The sequence below is a fragment of the Pipistrellus hanaki genome (assembly GCF_964339955.1).
Source record: "Pipistrellus hanaki genome assembly, chromosome: X".
NCBI lineage: Eukaryota > Metazoa > Chordata > Mammalia > Chiroptera > Vespertilionidae > Pipistrellus > Pipistrellus hanaki.
In genome coordinates, this window is record NC_140524.1 from 65,384,498 (window position 1) to 65,407,476 (window position 22,979).

Genomic DNA, 22,979 nt, shown 5'->3' on the forward strand with positions numbered 1-22,979 from the left:
GAAGGAGAGATTTCTGATCCAGCGTCCTCCTTGGCTGTTTTGGGAGGGTCCATAAGGGAGGAAGGCCTAATTGAGGCCGGCAATCAAGTTGCCTGAGTAGGATTGGAAGTTAAGCCCAGGTCAAGCTGCTACTGCCTACTCCTCTCCAAGTAGCAAACTCGGGTTGACAGAAGCTGGTGTGATGGCTCCCCATCGCCATGGAACCCCCTCAGGTTTCGGAACCAAATGTTAGGGTTGCCAAAGGAGAAACGCATGAGGCCCAAACTAAAGAATTATGAATTTATTGGGTCACCTGGATACCAGATGGGCTGAGCCCCAAAATGGTGCCAGCACCCAAAGATGGGAATCAGAAGGTTTTTTTTGTTGTTGTTTTTTTAAAATATATATTTTATTGATTTTTTTACAGAGAGGAAGAGAGAGGGATAGAGAGCTAGAAATATTGATGAGAGAGAAACATCGACCAGCTGCCTCCTGCACACCTCCCACTGGGGATGTGCCCGCAGCCAATGTATGTGCCCTTGACAGGAATCGAACCTGAGACCTTTCATTCTGCAGGCCGATGCTCTATTCACTGAGCCAAACTGGTTTCAGCGGGAATCAGAAGTTTTTAAAGGACTCTAGGTGGGCTTTTTCTGGGTGGAGAATTCTCTGTGCAGGTCCAGATTCTGGGAAACTCCGGAGGGGAGACATAGTGGTGTTAGCAAGTGGAATGTGGTCTAAAGAAGTGAAAAGTCCAATGTGAAGTGGCCTAAAGGCCAGTTCCCAGGGATGGGGGTATTGATTCAATTCTTTGATCAGATCTAACAGCCTCTATAGTCTTTCAATTAAAATTTACATTTGAATGTAGGCAACATCTTTAGTGTAAAGAACAGTGGAAGAGAAGCCAGAATACCAGGGTTCTCTTTCCAACTGTATCACCCCATGGCCCTGGTCTTCTTTATCTATTAGAAACAAGAAATGCCGAAACCGGTTTGGCTCAGTGGATAGAGCGTCGGCTTGGGGACTGAAGGGTCCCAGGTTCGATTCCGGTCAAGGGCATGTACCTTGGTTGCGGGCACATCCCCTGTAGGGGGTGTGCAAGAGGCAGCTGATCGATGACTCTCTCTCATCGATGTTTCTAACTTGCTATCTCTCTCCCTTCCTCTCTGTACAAAATCAATAAAATATATTTAAAAAAAAAAAAAAAAAGAAACAAGAAATGACCCTAATAATCCTGTTGTTAAGATCCTGCAAGATAATGTTTATGAGAGTTTCTAAAAGTATACAAACTAAAGATTTCATGTTGTCACATTATATCTGACAATTTCTCAAAAGATATAGATGGTATATGTTTCTACATTTAAAAAAAAAAGTCAGAGCATTACCGGACAATGCCTTACCTGGGTAGAAAGATTCAGTGGTAATATTCAGCCCTAACCAAAATCACTGGGAAGAATTTAGCGTTTCTCTAGTGCAGAGTGTTGCTCTCTAACAACAGATGCTGAATATACTTATGATATAGGCATTAATAAAAGAGGCCATTACTGCTCTATTAACAAGATAATAATAAGCCACAATTAGTCGTTAAATCCTTTCAATTCCAGATCCATAATATCTTGGGAATTGATCTACTACCACTGTTACTGCCAGGTTAGTCTTTATTTTATGACTGAATTTAAGGACCTGACTCTAGTCTGAATTTCCTCCAGTCCAGCTTTCCCACTTAAGCTAGAGCGGTTTAATGGATATGCAAATTTGATCATGTTACTCTCCTGATTAAAACCCTTCACTGTCTATATGATCAATTACTAACTTCTTAGAGGCCTTCTCACCATTAGTTCACTTGCTCACCCAGGCTGATCTCCTACTACTCTGCCATATTCTCCCTGAACTCCTAAACCTGGAAAAGTTTTTTTTTTTTTTTATATATTATATTGATTTTTTTGCCCCCCTCCCTCTCATCCATACCCTCCCTCCCCAGAGTTTTATGTCCATTGGTTGTACTTATATGCGTGTATACAAGTCCTTCGGTTGATCTATGGAAAAGTTTTATGCCTTTTTTTTTTTTTTGGCAAGCCATTTCATTTATATGGAATTCCCTTCCACTGGAAAATTTATTCTTATTTAAATAATTCTGCTCAAACATCATCTTACCTGGAAACCTGAAGTATAATATGAATCTTGAAACAAAATAAAGCTAACTTCCTGGGCCAGGCAAAGTCTTTGTCTTCATCAGGGTGTGTCTACATAAGAAGTTCATAATTATTTGCTTGAACTGTCTGACAGGTTTGAGAAAGCAGCAATGAATATAAAATTGCAATTGTATTATTGTCTCCATGATTTCAAGTAACATTTACACTTGGAAATGCAGTTTCCCAAATAACTGTAAACATATTTCAACATCATTTTGTTTGATGACAGTGGTGTCAAAAGAATATAACCCTGTTGCCCTAGCTGGTTTTTTGCTCAGTGGGTCCTGGGTTCGATTCTGGTCAAGGGCACATAACTTGGTTCAGGCATTCTCTCACATTGATGTTTTTCTTTCTCTCTCTCTTTCACTCTCCCTAAAAATGAATAGAAAAAAAATCCTCAAGTGAGGATTACCCCCCCCCAAAAAAAAGAATGTAACCCTGTCTTTAAACATTAATTTTATATACATTTACATTTTACTATCTCTCAGCTAATCTAGCTGTTTTGAAATAATTAAGGACGCTGCAGAAAACAAAGGGAAGAGCTAGAGAGGCAAAGCAGTGGAGTAAAGCTGTATGTAAAACTGTCCCAAAAGCAACAGACCAGTGGATAACCGCCACCAGGTTGGCACAATCAGCCAAGTAAAAGCACTTACAATATGAAGAGGCCGTGAATTTCTAGGATGAAGCCCCTTGCCTGGGGGAAATGAATATTTGTAGTTTAATCTAACCCAAGTGTTAGTGTACAGGAGAGTGAAGATCAGAATATGCAAAGGGAAAATGCAGAGTGGAGTGTGGCACTGAGTTGGAGGCGGTAAGAGGAGAGTGAAATGAAGATGAGGTTGCTAGACTTTGCAAATTTAATATTTGAGATATATCTGTATTAAAAAAATGGAACAAAAATAGATCCAGAAACATAGAAGCATGAAACAGACTGAAGAACTTCAAGAGAAGGCAGGGGTGGGATGGGTGGTTAGGGAGAGATTAACCAGGGAATTTATATGCATGTATGCATAGCCTACAGTGTGGTGAAGACCTGGGAAGGGCAGGTGCGTTGTGGAGGGGAATCAACGGGAAAAAAAACAAAAAACAAAAATGAAGGGGATATCTGTAATGCTTTCAACAATAAAGATAAGTTAAAAAATAAAATTAAAAATTGAAAAAATGACACATTGTTTATCTGAAACTCAAATTTAACTGCGCAGCCTGCATTTTTTTAATCTAGCAAATCTAGGGAAAGAGAAAAAAAACACACACACACACAGTATTACTCGGACGTTCCCGGTTGTGTAAGAAAAGCTCGCAAAGAAGAGAAGCTACTTCCGGTCTTGGGCCCTGGGAAAACGAGGGGGGAGGGGAAGAAAGGACTGAGGCCGCCAAGTTCAGTCCTTCAGTGTCCCACAATCCTCTGCTCTCGGTTCCTCTTTCCTCGCTCAAGATGGCGCTGCTCGCGATACATTCCTGGCGCTGGGCTGCCGCGGCGGCTGCTTTCGAAAAGCGTTTGCGCCTCGCGATTCTGATTCGGCCTCTAGTGTCTGTGCGCGGATCAGGTCCGCAATGGGGGTCACGTCAGCTCGGCGTCCCAGGAACCGCTCCAAATTCCCAGGTGAGATGCCTTTCACTTGGAAAAGTAGGGTGAAGGGCAAGGGGACCCATGGGGGAAATGTTGCCCTCTTAACCTCGGATCAGAGAAGGAGCCAAGAAGAAAGGCTGTCAGGGCTATCTCGGAGTAGCAGTAAGTGAAGTAAATTCGGGTTAGTAATTTGGGAAAGGGATGAAGGGGTACAGCAAATGGGAATGGGACGGGCGGTTCCGGACAGAGGTCACCCCGAACACCGGTAACTCGCATACGATCTACAGTGTTCTCTCAGTTTAAGAGATGGAGTGGACACCATTCCCATACTGCTTACCTTGGTAAATGCAAGGAAAACTGACTACTTTCCAAAGTTAGTAATGGAATTTGGGACCAATTTGCCAATGGTTCTGATTTTAGTGAGAAGTAGCATCTGGAGAGTACTCAAGACGATGGCAAACTAGCAATAAACAAGCAGCAAATTGAGTTGGCACCAGTTATTCCCTTTGCTGGCAGGGCTCCTTGATAAGCCCAAACCGTAATTATCTTTTTCTCCAAAACATAGGCCGTCCTAAATTTATATGTAAGCATGATTGTCCTTTGAATCGAAAATAGTGCTCTTCTGTGTACACAGGTCGCTTTGGAAGCCATATAGGGCTACTTATCTTTAACTACTGAATGTATTAATAGCTATAGTTATAGTGCCTCTTAATATTTGTGTACATTATTACCTGTCAAGAACAGGGTTTTAAAATTTTTGCACTTGCTCTACTTAATTCAGTCTGTCTTTTTATTTCTTATATATCGACCAAACATTTAATTGCCACCACCCGTTCATCAGTATTACTAAAATATTATCAGCTTTGTATGAGAAATAACCTCTTTAAATTTTGATTCTTCATCAACAAATATTTAATGTCTACTATGTACATAGCACTGTGCTACATAATGGGGTACCAAGAGAAATAGGCTAGAGAAGCGAATCCAGATCGTTTTATTTAGGTTTTAAAAATAGTTTATTGTTGCAAGTTTGTAACATGATCTCCTCGCAACAATTCTTGTTCTGTAGTCCTCTAATAAGCCAAATAAAATTAAGATAAAATTTGTAGGACTTTGTCAGCCTGGAAGAATGAAGGAGAAAAGAAGTCAGTAGGTGTTTCAGAGGAGGTGATGGCCAAAAAATGTCAGCATTCTCTTTTCATGAACTATCCCCACAACGTACTTCCTCCACTTTGTCCTCGACACACTACCATTTCCTTTGATTACAATGTTTTACATTGTGAAAAACAGGGAAAGGTGTTTGTTTCCTTTGCTTTCTACTTCTCAGAGGCATGCAACTCTTGCCATCTTTTTTAAAAAAATGCATTTAACAGGGAGATGAAGGAACTATTATAAAGCTTTTAAAGTACAACCTGATCTAATTGAGGCACATTCAAATTACTCAGTGACTTGCGATTTAAGATTACAAAGTAAATGTCGAATGCAAACTTTTAGGACAATCACTGGTATATAGCATAATATTTTAGAGCTGGAAAGAAACCTTATTGCTGTGTTTATTATAAAATGTTAGTGGGTTGGATCAGCACTTTTTTAAAGGTGAAATTCAGTAGAATAGGAAAGGAAGTATTGCCTTAGACATATTAAAGGACATATTGCTTTATGTACTTTTGTTTTATATGTTTATACACACACACACACACTCCCACATGTATATGATTACTGGGATGCATTGTGAATGTTTTTCACACTAGAGCCTGTGTGTGGTAGTAATTAGCTTCATTTGTCTGTTTAAATTAAATTAAGTTAAAAACTTGATTTTTCAATTGACACATTCTAAAGTCTGAATAGCCACATAGATATGGAACATTTCCATCATTGCAGAAAGTTCTGTTGAACAGTGCTGCTATGGAGAGAATACCATATCCAGCTCTTCTAATTCTGCAGATGAGGAAACCTAAGTCCTAATAATTGACAGCCTTTGAGGCCATTCATTCATTTATTGTCTTCTGTGTGTCAGGTATTGATAGAAGGGTAGCTAAGACTCTGGCAGACACTAAGCACACCGTGTTTGTTGAATTGTAATGATACTTGTCTAATAATTAATAGAGCACTATTAATAGAGGGAAACACATTAAACATAAAAGTTTTTCTTAAAATTGAAATATTTTGTGTGATAAGATTTAAATTATAATGATTTATTTTACAATTGCCTCTCTGTAATGTTAGTTAATAATAAAAGGACATGAATTTTGAATGATAGAATTTTGGGTTCATTTCATGAATGTTTAAATGGTAAAAACTGAGTAAATCTATAGCACCTTTCATATAAGTTTAAAATGTCCTTGACTCTTGATCATATACTTCATTTTTTTAAAATTAAATTTATTGGGGTGGCATTGGTTAAAAAGATTATATAGGTTTACATGGGGGGTTAATAGAGGACATCTGAAATTCTATAAATTCTATAATACATCATCTATATATAGCATTATGTGTTTACCACCCAAAGTCAAATATTCTTCTGTCACCATATATTTGACCATCTTTACTCTCTACTTTACTGCCTCTTACCCAGCCCCCTTTCCCTATGGTAACCACCATACTGTTGTTTGGTCTGAGTTTTTGCTGTCTTGTTTGTTCATTTGTTGTTTTCAGTTTTATATCCCATATGAGTGGAATCATAAGGTATTTACTTTTTCTGTCTTATTTAGCTTAGCATGATAATCTTAAAAACTATATATGTTGTCACAAATGGCAATATTTCTTTTTCTTTTTCTTTTTTTTCATATATTTTATTGATTTTTTTACAGAGAGGAAGAGAGAGGATAGAGAGTTAGAAACATGGATGAGAGAGAATCATCGATCAGCCGCCTCCTGCACACCCCCCACTGGGGATGTGCCTGCAACCATGGTACATGCCTTTGACCAGAATCGAACCTGGGACCTTTCAGTCCACAAGCCGCCTCTCTATCCACTGAGCCAAGCCGGTTTCGGCACAAATGGCAATATTTCACCTTTTCTTATGGTATTCCATTGTATATATGTACCACATTTGTTTTTTTTAAACAAATTTATTGAGATTAATTTAAATATCATACATTTAAAGTATGCAATTCAGTAATAGATTTTAGTATATTCAATAATATGTGCCACCGTCACCGTAGTCAACTTATATTTTTCATTACATCAAATAACTATATGATTTCATTTATATGTGGAATGTAATGAACAAAATAAACTGACAAACAAAGTAAAACCAGAAGCAGGGATACATGGAACAGACTGGCAAGTACCGGAGGGGAGCTGCTGGAGGTAACTGGCTAAAGAAGGTGAAGGGAGCCCTAACTGGTTTAGCTCAGTGGATAGAGTGTTGGTCTGCGGACTGAAGGGTCCCAGGTTCGATTCTGGTCATGTACCTTGGTTGCGGGCACATCTCCGGAAGGGGGTGCGCAAGAGGCAGCTGGTCAGTGTTTCTCTTTCATTGATGTTTCTAACTCTCTCTCCCTCTCTCTTCCACTCTGTAAAAAAATCAATAAAAATAAATAAAAAAAAAGATTAAGGGATTAGCTAAAGAACAGGTATGCATAACTCATGCATAGGGACAATAGTGTGGTGAAGGCCCAGGGAGGGGGAAGCAGAGGTGAGTGGAGGTGGGAAAAGGGAGGTTAATAAGGGACATCTGCAATAGTGTCGACATTAAAAAATTTTAATCAATAAAAATAAACCTGTTACCATTTTGGCTATCACTTCCCATTCCTCTCCCCCACCTGCCCTAAGCAACCAGTAATCTATGTTCAGTCTCTATAGATTTGTCCATTCTGGACATTTCACATACATGGAATTGAGACTTGACTTTTTTCAGTTAGCATTATGTTTTCTTTTTTAAAAAAATATATATTTTATTGATTTTTCACAGAGAGGAAGAGAGAGGGATAGAGAGTTAAAAACATTGATGAGAGAGAAACATCGATCAGCTGCCTCTTGCACATCCCCTACTGGGGACGTGCCTGCAACCAAGGTACATGCCCTTGACCGGAATCGAACCCGGGACCTTTCAGTCTGCAGGCTGACATTCTATCCACTGAGCCAAACCGGTTTTGGCTAGCATTATGTTTTCAAGGATCATTCATGTTGGGCATGTATTAAGTACTATATAGTTTTTCATTGTCATGTAATATATTCCATGATGCGGAAATATAAGATTTTATGCATTGCTTGGTTGATAGACATTTATTTCCATCTTTTGACTGTCATGAATAATGCAACAATAAACATCCATGTACAAGTTTTTTATGGACATAAATTTTCATTTCTCTTGGTGTATACTTAGGGATATAATTGCAGGGTCATATGGTAACTATATTAAATTATTTAAGGAACTGTCAGACTGGTTTCCAAAGTGATTACACCATTTTGCATTACCATAAGAAGTGTATGAGGGTTAAAATTTCTCCACATCCTTGTCAGTGTTACGCAAACACTAAATTAACTCACTTTAGTCAAGCCATCTTAGTGGATGTGAAGTGTTATCTCATTTTATTTATTTTAAAATATATTTTTATTGATTTCAGAGAGGAAGGGAGAGGGAGAGAGATAGAAACATCAACTATGAGGGAGGATCATTGACTGGCTGTCTCCTGTAAGCCCCCTAATGGGATGGAGCCCACATCCCAGGCATGTGCTCTAGACAGGAATCGAACCTGGGACCCTTCAGTCTGCAGGCCCACTCTATCCACTGAACCAAATAGGCTGGGGCTCATTGTGGTTTTGATTTGTATTTTCCTGATGACTAAAGATGTTGATCATCTGTTCGTGTGCTTATTGGCCATTTGTATGTCTTTGGAGAAATATCTATTCAGATTGTTTGCTCATTTTTAAATTGGGTTATTGGCCTTGTATTATTGAGATGTGTGAGTTTCTTAAATATTCCAGATTCAAGTCCCAGATCAGAATATGATTTACAAATATTATTCTGTTGGTTATTTTTTTTCCTCTCTTGATAGTGTTCTTTGAAGCATAAAATTTTTTCATTTTGAAGAAGTTAAATTTATGTTTTTCTTTTGTTAATCAAACTTTTGGTATTTTAGCTATAAATCCAGTGACAAATATGAGGTCATGAATATTTATTTACACAGTGTTTTCTTCTACTGAGTATAGAAACATTACTCTTGTATAGCTGTCGTTCCTTTTCTCTGTTTTGCTTTATTTACATACTAGTGATCCAGTGCACAAAATTCATGTACATTAAAAGGGAATTAATTAGAGGAAATATTTTAATATTGCTATTTGCCCTTTCTCTATAATAGAAGTATCAGAGATGATAGAAAATTAGTAAAATGTATATGAAAATCTTCCTCTTATCAGAGTCTGAGGTGTGCCATGGGAACCAGAGTCAAGTCCCCACCCACCCACGTGTGCCTCAAAATTTCTCGAGAACCACACCTGGCCATTCCCACCCCCGTCAAGCCTTGCTGGGTGGCATGAGGTCCCCCTGGCCCGGATCAGGGGGTGTGGCCTGAGGTCCCCCATCAGGCCCTGCAGGGTGCGGGGCATGGCCTGAGGTCCCCAAGCCTGATGCCAGTGTGGGGAGCATGGCCTGATATCCCCCGGCCCAGTGCTGGGGCGGGGAATGCTGCCTGAGGTCCCCTGTGAAGCCCCACCAGGCGGGGGTGCAGCCTCAGGTCCCTGCTGATTGCTTATTAAGGCTTGTTATGGGAACTCGGCCTCTGCTGTGGGCGCAGTCATCTTGTGTTATAGGATTACCGCCTCTGTTGTGGGTTCAGCCACCTTTTTTTTTTTTTAAAATATATTTTATTGATTTTTTACAGAGAGGATGGGAGAGGGAAAGAGAGCTAGAAACGTCGATGAGAGAGAAACATCGACCAGCTGCCTCCTGCACACCTCCTACCGGGGATGTACCCGCAACCAAGATACATGCCCTTGACTGGAATCGAACCTGGGACCTTTCAGTCCGCAGACTGACGCTCTATCCACTGAGCCAAACTGGTTTCGGCTCAGCCACCTTCTTATGGTGTGATGGTCAATTTGCATATTCCCCTCTTTATTAGATAGGATAGTGCAATTATAAACATTACAATGCTAATTGTACATTGTCATAATTAATTTATGTAATTCTATGACTTTTAAGGAAAAAGAGATAAGAAAGGACAAATAAATATTTATGGCTTTTGTTATATTCTCTACATTTGTTCTCTTGTGTTTGAGTTTCCAGGTGGAGTCATTTCTTCATCCCAAAATAGCTGTGGTCTTACCCATCTCCTTTTTGATGTTATTGGCAAATATATTGCATCTCTGTATGTTATAATCGCTACAATACATTATATACATATTATTTTGTGGACATAAGAACATCCAAACTAGTAGAGAACTTTGATAAGAATTTATTTAAGTCCTGACCAGGTAGCTCAGTTGGTTGGAGCCTCATCACAATATGCCAAGGTTATGGGTTCGATATTACGTCAGGGCGCATACAGGAATCAACCAATGAATGTATGAATAAGTGGAACAACAAATTGATCTCTCTCAAATAAATGATTTTTAAAAAAATAATCTATTTACGTCAAATTAGTGATAGTTGATGGGAAGCACGATCTCAAATGCTCCTGAGAATGACAATTTTTCAGTTTCTTTTATATTTTGGAATTAAGGACATAAAGATTACATGAAGTGGGAGAAAGCAAGTTGGGGCTTGGATTACAGCAGGGGTGGGGAACGTCAGGCCCAGGGCCCTGTAAGGCCAGTGAAATCATTTGGTCTGGCCCTACTAAGACATTAGGGGTGAGTTCATTAACTGTTTGACCAAATATAGCAGGCTAATTTTTAACTTCATAATTTTGTATGGTTACCAAATGATGTAAATATCCAAGTGGCCCTTGGCAGAAAAAAGGTTCCCCACCCCTGAGCCAAACTGGTTTTGATCTTTTCTAGGAAATTCTTATAACCATGGTTTTGAACTCTTTATCCAGTCATTTGTTCTCCTCCGTTTCTTTCTTTTGTGATCTGTTTCCTTGTCTCCTCATTTTCGCTGCTTCCCTGAGTTAGTAGGGTGGCTTTGTGTGCTAGGTGTCCTATATAGTTCAATGGGATGGCCTCCCAGTTACCTGAGGTGGACACTCTTGGTGCACCCCTTTGTGGACTGTGTGTACAGCCTTGTTGTAGTTAAGTCTTGTTGTTGTTTTTTTTTTTTTTAATATATTTTATTGATTTTTACAGAGAGGAAGAGAGAGGGACAGAGAGCTAGAAACATCTATGAGAGAGAAACATCGACCAGCTGCCTCCTGCACAGCCCCCACTGGGGATGTGCCCGCAACCAAGGTACATGCCCTAGACCGGAATCGAACCCAGACCTTCCAGTCCGCAGACCGATGCTCTATCCACTGAGCCAAACCGGTTCCGGTAAGTCTTGTTGTTGGTGTCAGTGGTTGGAATTGACCTCCGGGCCAATTGGCTGTGAGGACCCGCTGCATCTGTAATGGAAGAATTGCTGTGCTGGAGATACGCTTATGGGGCTGCACTTGTTTCAGTGGGGTTTGGTGCTCACTGAATCTGCCTCTTGAATGTGTCCCTTATGAGAGTAGTTGAAATCTGGTGTCCTCTCACAGATCACTAGATACACTAGTTTCTGGATCTCCAATGGGGTGCAGGTCAGCTATTGTCTGAGGCCACCCAGAAGGAGCTATAGCGAGAACTACAGTTTTCTCCTCTTTCCTTGGGGTTTGAAGGTTTTGGAACTGTCTGACTGGAACGGCAGTTTGTTTGGTTAAGCTGTGATAGGGCCTGCTATTTATATGCAAAAGCCACTGCGTGAAACTTGGGTGGGTTTATAGATTGTGCGGGGTGGAGTCTCAGGGTGTCACTAGGTTAGGGCGTGGCAAACAGTGATGGCTGCCTGTCAGCCTTCTCTGCGTTTCGGGATTTCCAAGACCCCATGTCCCATACCCCAGCACAGTAAACTGCCGGGGTCTGACATGGTGGGGATCTCTCTTTTCCGCGTCCCGCATGGAAAGAGAGATGAACAAACTGGTTCCAGGTGGAGGCGGCCAGGGATTTAGAAATAATATAAATAAAGAAAGAAGATGCAGAAATAGATTTAAAGTTAGGAACTGGGTGGGATGCCATCCATTCTCTCTGATGGAGAGGCTGCAATGACGACCTGAGCCACACAGCACGTTTATTTTTATAGGCCTAGATTTACATATCTAGTCCCGCCCCTGCCGACACCTGGGCTGCTATGATGTCAGAACTGATTAACATGTACAGCCTTATTGGGGAAGCATGTTCTAAGGGCATGGCTCTGCCTACACCCTGAGTTCAGCTGGTGAAATTAAAGAAAATTGTCCACAATGAAAGAGAAATACTACATGACCTCACTCATTTATGGATATTAAAGAACATTATAAACTGATGAACCAAAAGACAGATATAAAGACAGTAAAGCAACAAACAGACTGTCAAATTACAGTGGGGAGGGTAGGGAGATCTGGGGGAGATAAGAGATCAACCGAAGGACTTGTATACATGCGTATAAGTACAACCAATGGACACAAAACTCTGGGGAGGGAGGGTATGTATGGGGGGGGGGCCAATGTTAAAATATGTACACAGATAATAATTCAATAAGAAAAAAGAAAATTGCCCATGTGCCTTCCAGGCAGTCCTCTACAGTAAGCAATGATTCCTGGGTGCACCTCTGCAAGAAAGTCCCCTCACTTTTCGACCTGATGGCAGACAGTCCAGCTTCTCCCCGTAGGAGTTTGGGTCCCCAGCGTCTCCCCAGAAACTGGATTTCAGAGTAATCGGGAGCTTGTCTCCCGTCGGGTTGAAAAAAAGCACATCCAATCGCCTGCCACCAGCCCGATTCTCGTGCCTCCGTATTTCAGCTTTTCAGCGCTTGTGCATGTCTTAATGCTCTTTTCTCTTTCCTTCTAGTTGTAGAACTTCCACTCAGACAGCTTTTCCGTGGTTCTGGTTGATAGACATTTTGTCTTTTAGTCGTAGTTTTGAAATTGTGGGAGGCAGCAGTTTAGGTGTTTACCTATGCCACCATCTTGGTTTCTCCCTCTTTCCTTTTTTTGAAGTTTGTGAAATAGTTTGAGAAAAATAGGTGATAGGCCCATAGTTATTGCTATTTTATAATTCATGTTTATGTTCTTTTTTCCCCTTCTTATTGAAGTTATATTAACATTTCTTGTGTTACTGGTTTGGTGGTGAGGAACTCATTTAGCTTTTATCTAGTAAGCTCTTTATCTGTTTCAATTTTAAATGATAGCCTTGTTAGGTAATCTTGGTTGTAGGTATTTTCTTTTCATTACTTTGAATATTTTATTCTAATTTCTTCTGGCCTAAAAAGTTTGTGTTGAGAAGTATGCTAATAGTCTTAGGGGAGCCTCATTGTAGGTAACCAAGTGTCTTTATTTTACTGCTTTTAAGTTTCTTTAGTTTACCGTTCACCATTTCAATTATGATGTGTCTTAGTTTGGTTTTCTTTTTGTTCATCTTGTTTTGGAATCTCTCTTCTTCCTGGACTTGGGTTTCCTTTCCATTCCCCAACCTAGGGAAGTTTCCAGTCATTATTTATTTAGTTTGTAGTCTTTTTCTTCCTCTCCTCTTTCTGGTACCCCTCTGATACAAATGCTGTTACCTTTGATGTTATACCAGCGATCCCTTAAACTATATTTTTTGTTTTGATTGGGTGTTTTCTGCACCTTTACTGCTAATTTGATCCTCTGCCCTTAATTCCTTTTAGAGTAGTCTTTCTTTCATTTATTGTGTTTTTCATTTCTGACTGGTTCTTTGTTTGGATTCTATGTTCCCTTTTATGCTTACTGTTTCTTTAAGTTCTCCTAAGTTTCCTGAGCATCATATAACCAGTGTGATTTTTAAAAATATACATATTTTTATTGATTTCAGAAAGGAAGAGAGAGGGAGCGAGAGAAACATCAATGATGAGAGCAAATCATTGATCAGATGCCTCTTGCATGCCCCCTACTGGGGATTGAGTCCACAACATGGGCATGTGCCCTTGACTGGAATTGAACCCAGGACCCTTCAGTCCATAGGCCGATGCTCTATGCACTGAGCCAAACTGGCTAGTGCTACTAGTAACCAGTGTTTTGAACTGTGTTTCAGGTAGGTTGCTTTCCTCCATTTTATTAGTTCTTTGGAGTTTTGTCTAGTTCTTTCATTTGGGAGATATTTCTTTGTCCCCTCCTTTTGGCACTGTTTCTGTGCATTAGGTAGGTGTGCTATGTCTCCCAGTCTTGGCAGGGTGGCCTTATGTAGTAGGTGTCCTGTGCAGCCCAGTGGTGCTTTATTCCTGATACCTGAGCCGAGTGCTCCAGGAATGTCCCTTGGTGGGTTTTGTGTACCCACCTATTGCAGTTGATTGCTGTTGGATTGCCGTAGGCTTATCAGTAGGTTGAATTGATCCTCAGGCTGACTGGTTGTCAAAATTGACCATGACCACAGCACATGAGTTGCTGTGCGGGGGCTGACCTCACACTGTGGGAATTGCCTCTGAAGTTTCTGGTGTCTGTTGAGACCACCCTTTGACTGTGTCACTTGTGGAGCTTACTGGGTAGTGGTCTGTTGTCTTCTGAAGTCAGCCACCAGGTGTGTTGGTTTGGAGCCTCTTGGGAGGGGCTTTGGTGAAGGCCCATGTCAGCAGCTTTCTGTAAGTGATTCTGCACTCACAGAAAGTGATCTGTGCTAGACTTAGAAGTATGTGAGAGGGGCCACTGGGCAAACCAAGTCTCATTGCCTCCAGTACTATGCTTCGGTTAGCTCATCATAAGATAAGGCATAGGGCACCCTGAGTCCTGTTGCCACCTGCTGGCTGCCAATAAGGCTCAGCTGTGAAAAGGGCCTTGGTCTGTATGTGAGTTGGATGAGGCAGGGTCTTGGTGAGTCACCAAGGTGTTGGGAGTTAATTTCACTAGGTTTATACAGATTCAGATTTAGTGCCAGTGCTGGTTCTTGGGCTACTTAGGAAGAGGCACAGGTCACCCTGAGGCTATTCACCACTCACCTGCCATCTACTGACCTTTGAGAGTTTTTAAGAAAGACTGTAGTGGGAGTTGGTGGTTGGCTGCCTGCTGCTTTACACATTGGGGACGATGGATCACGAGAATTCTTGCTTCATATTCCACAGTGTTTTACAAAGTATAATACTTTAAAAAGATACTAGCTTGTAAGAACATGTCATAAATAACTTCAAAATGCAATGGGTATTTAATTTTAAAGCTTGCCTTTAACATTTATGTAAAACATTTTTTTGGGTACTCATTTAGTAGAAACTTATCTGGCCACTGGGTAAAGCTAGCAATAAAACTATTGGTCGAAAGTGTGTTAAGTAGCCTCTGGCACTATGCAACTTGGGTGAGGCAGGGTCTCAGGGATGCCTTGGAGTAGAGGGAGCAGAGATAATCTGGCTAATGCAGATTCAGATTTGGTTGTGTTGGGGGAAGGCTCAACATGGTTTCCACCCACTGGCCATGCAGGGGAGGGCTCAACACAGAACGGTAGCTGTCTTTTCAATCATTGCCCTGAACCACACTAGTCAGTTTATACCTGTATGCCTCTCTGAGAGCCAGTTTATTCCTGTAAATCCCTCTGAGAGCCCAGAGTGAGTGCCTGCGCGTGAGCAAGTCTGTGTGAGGGCTGTTTTTAGAGGACACCTGGCCTTCCAGAAGTGTTCTTTCTGACCTGGATGGATTCCCCACTCATTTTCACAGCTAGATGTTTTGGGGGCTCCTCTTCCCAGCACTGGTGCTATAGGCTGGGTAGCATGGTGTGCAGATGGAATGGTCGATTTGAGTTTTTTATTCATTTTTAGCATTAGTATTATTGCTATAAATTTCCTTCTTAGTATTGATTTTGCTCTATCACGTAAGTTTTTGGTATTGTTGTGTTTTCATTTTTATTTGCCCAAGGATCTATTCTAATTTACCCTATGATTTAATTGGTTAATAGTGTGTTCAATTTCCTTATACCTGTGAATGTTCTAATTTTCCTTCTGCTATTGATTTCTATTTTTGTTCCCTTTTGGTGGTAAAAGATACTTGATATGAGTTCAGTCTTTTAAAATTTGTTGTCTTGTTTTGTGACAAAACATGTGGTCAGTCCTTGAGAATATTTCATGTATATTTGGAAAAATGTGTATTCTGCTTTTGTTGCGTGTTGTGTTCTGTGTGATGCTCTATAGCACATGTGTCAAACACAAGGCCCGCGGGCCAAATCCAGCCCGCCAGGCCTTGCAATGTGGCCCACACCGCGCTGTCATCACTGCACTCCTCTGTCAGTTTATGACATTGTTAGTTTATGACTGTTCAGTAAACCATTCGGCCCGCGATTTAGGCTGGATTTTAGATTTTGGCCCCTTCTCTGATTGAGTTCGACACCCCTACTCTATAGCAATGGTCGGCAAACTCATTAGTCAACAGAGCCAAATATCAACAGTACAACGATTGAAATTTCTTTTGAGAGCCAAATTTTTAAAAATTAAACTTCTTCTAACGCCACTTCTTCAAAATAGACTTGCCCAGGCCATGGTGTTTTGTGGAAGAGCCACACTCAAGGGGCAAAGAGCCGCATGTGGCTCACGAGCCGCAGTTTGCCAACCATGGCTCCAGGATATCCGTCTGCCACCAGAACTACGAGTCGCAGCATTCCTGGTGCTTGCCCAAGCTCTGGGCTTCCTCTTCTGGTCCTGGAGCTCCACCAGGACTACTACTCCCAGAATTCCTGGTGCTCCCAGTGCTCTGGGTTTTCCCTTCTTGCTCTGTCTCTGTCTGTATGGTTGTTTTGGATTGAGCTTATTATATTACAGATTTTTTTCGGTCTCTTGTAACAACTTTTTTCTAAAAGTGTATTTTGTCTATTATTAGTTTTGCCACTCCAGGTCTCTTTTGGTGGCTATTGCGTGGAATATCTTTTTCCATCCTTTTACTTTCAACCCTTTTTTAAAAATCTTTGGGTCTAAAGAGTGTTTCTTAGGTTGTGTTTTTAAATCCATTCAGCCAATGCCTGGCTTTTGATTGGTGAGTTTAATTAATGTACTTAAAATGTTTTTTATTGATTTCAGAGAGGAAGGGAGAGGGAGTGAGAGAAGGAAACATTATTGATGAGAGAGAATCATTGATCAGCTGCCTCCTGCATGCCCCACACTGGGGATGGAGCCCACAACCCAGGCAGGTGCCCTGACTGAGAATTGAACTTCATAGGTTGATGCTCAACAACTGAACTATGCCCAGCTGGGCTAATTCACTTACTTCTAATTAGGAAGAATTTCTAATTAGGAAGAATTTCTGCCTTTATTTGTTTTCACTATGTTGTTAACCATTTTGTCCTTCAAATTTTGCCCTTTTCAGGTTTAGTTGATTAATTTTGTGTACCACTTTGATTTCCTTCTCATTTAATTTGTTTATGTATATATTTTTTTAAGGAAATGAATGTGTATTATAGGGATTATAATTAACATCCTAAATTTATAGCAATGTAATTTGAATTAATTATAATTTACCTTCAATAGCATACAAAAATGGTGCATTCTATATAGGTCAATTCTAACCCCATTACATTATTATCATATATATACTAGAGGTCCGGTGCACGAAATTTGTGCACAGGCTGGGGGGTTGGGGGGTTTCCCTCAGCCCAGCCTGCACCCTCTACAATCTGGGACATCCCTCTCACAATCCAGGACTGCTGGCTCCCAACTGCTCACCTGCCTCCCAGCCTGATCACCCCCTAACCACTCCCCTGCCAGTCTGATTGATGCCTAACTGCTCCTCTGCCAGCCTGTTTGCTCCTAATTGTCCTCCCCTGCAGGCCTGGTCCCACCAGAACTGCCCTTCTCTGCAGGCTCAGTCACCCCCAACTTCCCTCCTCTGTCGGCCTGGTGACCCCTAACTGACCTTCCCTGTAGGCCTGGTTCCCCCCAACTACTCTCCACTGCATGCCTGGTCACCCCCAACTTGCCTCCTCTGCCAGCTGGTCCCTCCCAACTGCCCTCTCTGTTGGCCATCTTGTGGTCGCCATCTCGTGTCCACATGGGGGCAGGATCTTTGATCACATGGGGGCAGCAATCTTGTGTTGGGGTAATGGTCAATTTGCATATTACTCTTTTATTAGATAGGATAGAGTCCTGGGCACAGTTGGTGGCTGGCTGGTTTGCCCTGAAGGATGTCCCGGATCAGGGTGGGGGTTCCCTTGGGGTGTGGGGCGGCCTGGGTGAGGGGCTTTTGGTGGTTTGCCGGCCAGCCACACCCCTGATAACCCAAGCAGAGGCCCTGCTATCTGGGGTTTATTTATCTTCTACAGTTGAAACTTTGTAGCCTGGAGCAGAGCCAAGCCTCCTGCACGCTTTGTGGCAGCAGCCATTTCTGTTTGGATTTGTTTATTTTCTATAATTGAAACTTTATAGCCTTGAGTGAAGGCCTAGGCCTGCAAGGGAAGGCGTAAAGCTTGGCTTCCTCCATTGCCTGGGAAACCCAAGCCTCCCTTCTATTCTCTGTGGCTGTAACCATCTTGGTTGGGTTTATTTGCATATTCGCTCCTGATTGGCTGTGTGGGTGTGGCTTATGGGTTTAGCGGGGTGGTGGTTAATTTGCATATCACTCTTTTATTACATAGGACAATTTATTTGGGTTATGCTTATATGTATGCATACATACATGTCTTTTGATTGATCTTTCACTGCCCGTCCCCCGCCACCTCCCCTTGAGGTTGGATGGTTTGTTTGATGCTTCTGTGTCTCTGGATCTATTTTAGATAATCAGTTTATGTTCACAATATTTCACATATGAGATCATGTGATATTTATCTTTCTCTGATTTGTTTATGTCGCTTAGCATAATGCTCTCCAGTTCCATCCATGCTGTTGCAAATATCGGGTCTAGTAATAATTAATGTCGTTTTTAAACATTCGTTTAAAATCTTGCTTGGCGTTGACTTGTATTGACATAACCTTCAAACACGTGGTATCTACAGAACGTGTGAAGTGCAATTAACAAGTTTTGCTTGAAAAAGTTTGTGTTTGGTTTGGTTTTTGTTGCAGAACTAGGGCTAAGAAGATGGCGGATGAAGAGCATATTCGGCACTGCATGCTTTACGAGTTCCAATTAGGAAGAAAAGCAAGTGAGGCTGCAAAAAACATCTGTAGTGCTCTTGGTCAAGATGCAGTTAGCGCCAGAAAATGCCAGCGTTGGTTTGAGAAATTTCGCGAGGGAAATTTTTCGTTAGATGACAAGAGTGGTCGAGGCCGTGTGTCCAATTTTGATCAAGAAGCTCTTCAAGCTCTTTTGGTGCAAAATCCTCAAATTACCCAACAAGAGCTTGCGACAACTTTAAATTGTTCACAAAAAACAATTTCCAATCAATTGCGTGCACTGGGCAAAGTCCAAAAGTTTGGAAAATGGGTTCCTCATGAGTTGACCGACCACAACCATAATCAAAGAGTCACAATTGGCAGTTCGCTCCTCTCTCGTCAAAACCGTTTGCCGTTTTTAGAGCAAATTGTTACCGGAGATGAAGAATGGGTGCTGTATGTTAATTTGAAAAGGCGGCCTCAATGGTTGGACAAAAATGAGGCTCCGCAGCCCACGCCAAAACCTGACTTGCATGCGAAAAAAGTGATGTTGTGTGTTTGGTGGAATTTTAAAGGAATTCTTCATTATGAACTTTTACCATCTACCCAAACCATTACAAGTGCAGTGTATAGTGCCCAATTGGAAAGCTTAGCTCAAGCTTTAAGAGAAAAAGAACCCGAGCTGATTAATCGGAAGGGCGTAATTCTTCACCACGATAAGGCACAACCGCATACTGCAAGAATCACTGCTGAAAAACTGCGCCAGTTGGAATGGGAAGTTCTCCCTCAACCTGCATATTCTCCTGATATTGCCCCTTCCGATTACCATTTGTTTCGTTCTTTGCAAAACTTTCTTCTTGGAAAAAAATTTAATAATGAAGAATGCCTCAAAAATGCATTGACCGAATTTTTCGCATCAAAATCACAAGAATTTTACAACAGAGGGATTAAAATGCTTCCTGAGCGTTGGGCACAAGTAGTAGAAAACAACGGCAACTATATTGTTGATTAAATTTTGTTGTATTGTTTAAATAAATTCGATTTAAAAAAGTATTAGAAAACGACATTAATTATTACTAGACCTAATAGTAGCAGTTCCTTCTTTTTTACAGCAGCATAGTATTCCATTGTGTAGATGTACCACAGGTTTTTAATCCACTCATCTGCTGATGGGCACTTACGCTGTTTTCAAATCTTAGCTATTGCAAATTGTGCTGCTATTAACATAGGGGTGCATATATCCTTTCTTATTGGTGTTTCTGATTTTTTGGGAGATATTCCTAGAAGTGGGATTACTGAGTCAAATGTGAGTTCCATTTTTAACTTTTTGAGGAAGCTCCATACTGTTTTCCACAGTGGCTGCACCAGTCTGCATTCCCACCAGTAGCTCACGAGAGTTCCTTTTTCTCCACATCCTAGCCAGCACTTGTTTTTTGTTGATTTGTTGATGATAGCCATTCTGACAGGTGTGAGATGATATTATATTGTAAATCAGAAGATGCCTTAATTAATAAACCAAATTTATTCGGAGTACTATTTGTTAGCACTAGCAAGCCCAGAGGAAAATCTTGCTTTTTAAATTCTGGGGCCCAATATGGTGTAAATCTCCCTTATTTATATGTTTTTCAGCTTTTTGTAATGAGACTTCCAGACCTTCTGAGAAAAAGCCCTCTGTGCTGGGACTGGGCCTTGAGACCATATCTCAAGGCCTGGCCTGGCACCATTGACAACTCTGTCTGGGGCATAGTTTATAGCCTCTCTGGAATGGGGAATAGTCTTATTTTCCCCTGTTATTTAAGCAAGCAAACGTTTACAGAAGCCATTATAGCAGGGTTAAATTTCAAACAGCAGTTTTTACCCAAGATGGAGGTTACTATGCTTAAATTGTATCTCCCTGTTTTGATTTGCATCTCTTGGATGATTAGTGACCTTGGGCATATTTTCACATGTCTCTTGGCCTTCTGTATGTCCACTTTCAAAAAATCTCTATACAAGTACTTTGCCCATTTTTAAAATTGGATTATTTATTTTCCTTTTGTTAAATGTATGAGTTCCCTACAAATTTTGGAGATTAGTCCCTTATCAGATATAACATGGGCAAATATGTTCTCCCATGCACTGGGCTTTCTTGTTTGGTTGATGGTTTCTTTTGCTGTGCAGAAGCTTTTATTTGATGTAGTCCCATTTGTTTATGATCCCATTAGTTTCCATTACCTTAGTGGCTGTATCAGTAAAGACATTGCTATCACAGATATCTGATATTTTGCTGACTATGGATTCTTCCAAGTTTTTTATGGTTTCCTGTCTTACATTTAAGTTCTTTAGCCATTTTGAGTTTGCTTTTGTGTATGGTGTGAGTTGGTGGTCTAGTTTCATTTTTTTGCATGTGTCTGACCAATTTTCCCAACAACATTTATTGAAGAGTCTGTTTTGACTCCATTGTATGCCCTTGCCTGCTTTTTCAAATATTACTTGAGCATAATGACTTGGGTTAATTTCTGAGTTCTTTGTTTTGTTCTATTCGTCAGTACCAGGCAATTTTGAGAACAGTGGCTTTGTAATATATCTTATTATCTGGTATTGCGATCCCTCGAACTTAGTCTTCTTTCTCAGATTGCTGTGGCTATTTGGGGTCTTTTTTTTTATTTCATATGAATTTTTGGAGAGTTTGTTCTAGGTGTGTGAAATATGCCCGTTGGAATTTTAATGGGGATTGCACTAAATGTATAGATTTCTTTGGGTAATATAAATATTTTAATTATGTTGATCCTACTAGTCCCGTGGTCGGCAAACTACAGCTTGCAAGCCACATGCGGCTCTTTGGGCCCTTGAGTGTGGCTCTTCACAAAATACCACGGCCTGAGCAAGTCTGTTTTGAAGAAGTGGCATTAGAAGTTTAAGTTTAAAAAATTTGTCTCTCAAAAGAAATTTCAATCGTTGTACTGTTGATATTTGGGTCTGTTGACTAATGAGTTTGCTGACCACTGTCCTAGTCCATGAACACAGTTTATTCTTCCATTTGTTTATGTCTTCCAGTATCTCTTTTTTCAATGTCCTGTAGTTTTCCAAGTACAGATTTTTTACCTCTTAGTTGTTTATTCCTAGGTATCTTAATTTTTTTGGTGTAATGGTAAATTGGATTGTTTTTTAAATTTCTCTTTCTGTGAGTTCATTATTGGTGTATAAAGAAGTCATTGATTTCTGGGTGTTAATTTTGTATTCTCCTACATTGCCAAATTCATTTATTAAGTCTAGTAGTTTTTTTTTGGTGGAGTCTTTAGGTTTTCCTATGTATAATAGCATGTCAATTGTGAATAATGACAGTTTAACTTCTTTTCCAGTTTGGATGCCTTTTATTTCTTTTTGTCTGATCACTATGGTTAGCACTTCGAGTACTGTGTCGAATAGGAATGGTGACAGTGGGCATCCTTGTCTTGTTCCAGTCCTTAGGGGGAATGGTTTTAGTTTTTGCCCATTGAGTATGATATTGGCTGGAGGTTTGCCATACAAGGCTCTTATGTTCAGGTTTTATCCCTCTCTATTTTCTGAGAGTTTTTAACAAGAAAGGGAGTTGGATTTTGTCAAATGCTTTTTCTGCATCAATTGATAAGACTATGTGATTTTTATCTCTCAGTTTGTTTATGCGATATATCATGTCAATTGATTTGCAGATACTGTTCCATCGTTGCATCCCCAGAATAAATCCCACTTGGTCATGGTGTATGATCTTTCTTATGTAATGCTGTATCTAATTTGCTAGAATTTATTTTTGAGGATTTTAGCATCTATGTTTATCAGAGATATTGGGCTGTAGTTTTCTTTCTTTGTAGTGTCTTTATCTGGTTTTGTGATTAGGGTAATGCTGGCTTCATAGTAAGAGGTTGGAAGTGTTCCTTGCTCTTGAGTTTTTTGGATTACCTGGAGGAAAATAGGTTTCATTTCTTTTTTGAATGATTGGTAAAACTCTACTGTGAATCTCTCTGAACCAGGGCTTTTGTTTGCTGGAAGATTTTGATTACTGCTTCAGTTTCATCATTAGTGTCAGCATATTCAAATTTTTTAATTCTTCCTGATTGAGTTTTGGAAGGATGTATTTTTCTAGAAATATACCCATTTCATCTAGGTTGTCCAG

The 22,979-nt window shown here is 40.5% G+C and overlaps 1 protein-coding gene across 1 annotated transcript in view; it reads left to right on the top strand.

Annotated features, from left to right (window-relative positions):
* The first annotated feature begins 3,585 nt into the window (after positions 1–3,585).
* ABCB7 (ATP binding cassette subfamily B member 7) overlaps positions 3,586–22,979 on the top strand; it is a 136,472-nt gene continuing 117,078 nt past the window's right edge. Inside the window, exon 1 of the mRNA XM_084869567.1 lies at positions 3,586–3,774. Coding sequence (XP_084725693.1) covers positions 3,607–3,774 — 168 coding nt within the window. The 5' untranslated portion in view covers positions 3,586–3,606. The remainder of the gene's footprint in view (positions 3,775–22,979) is intronic.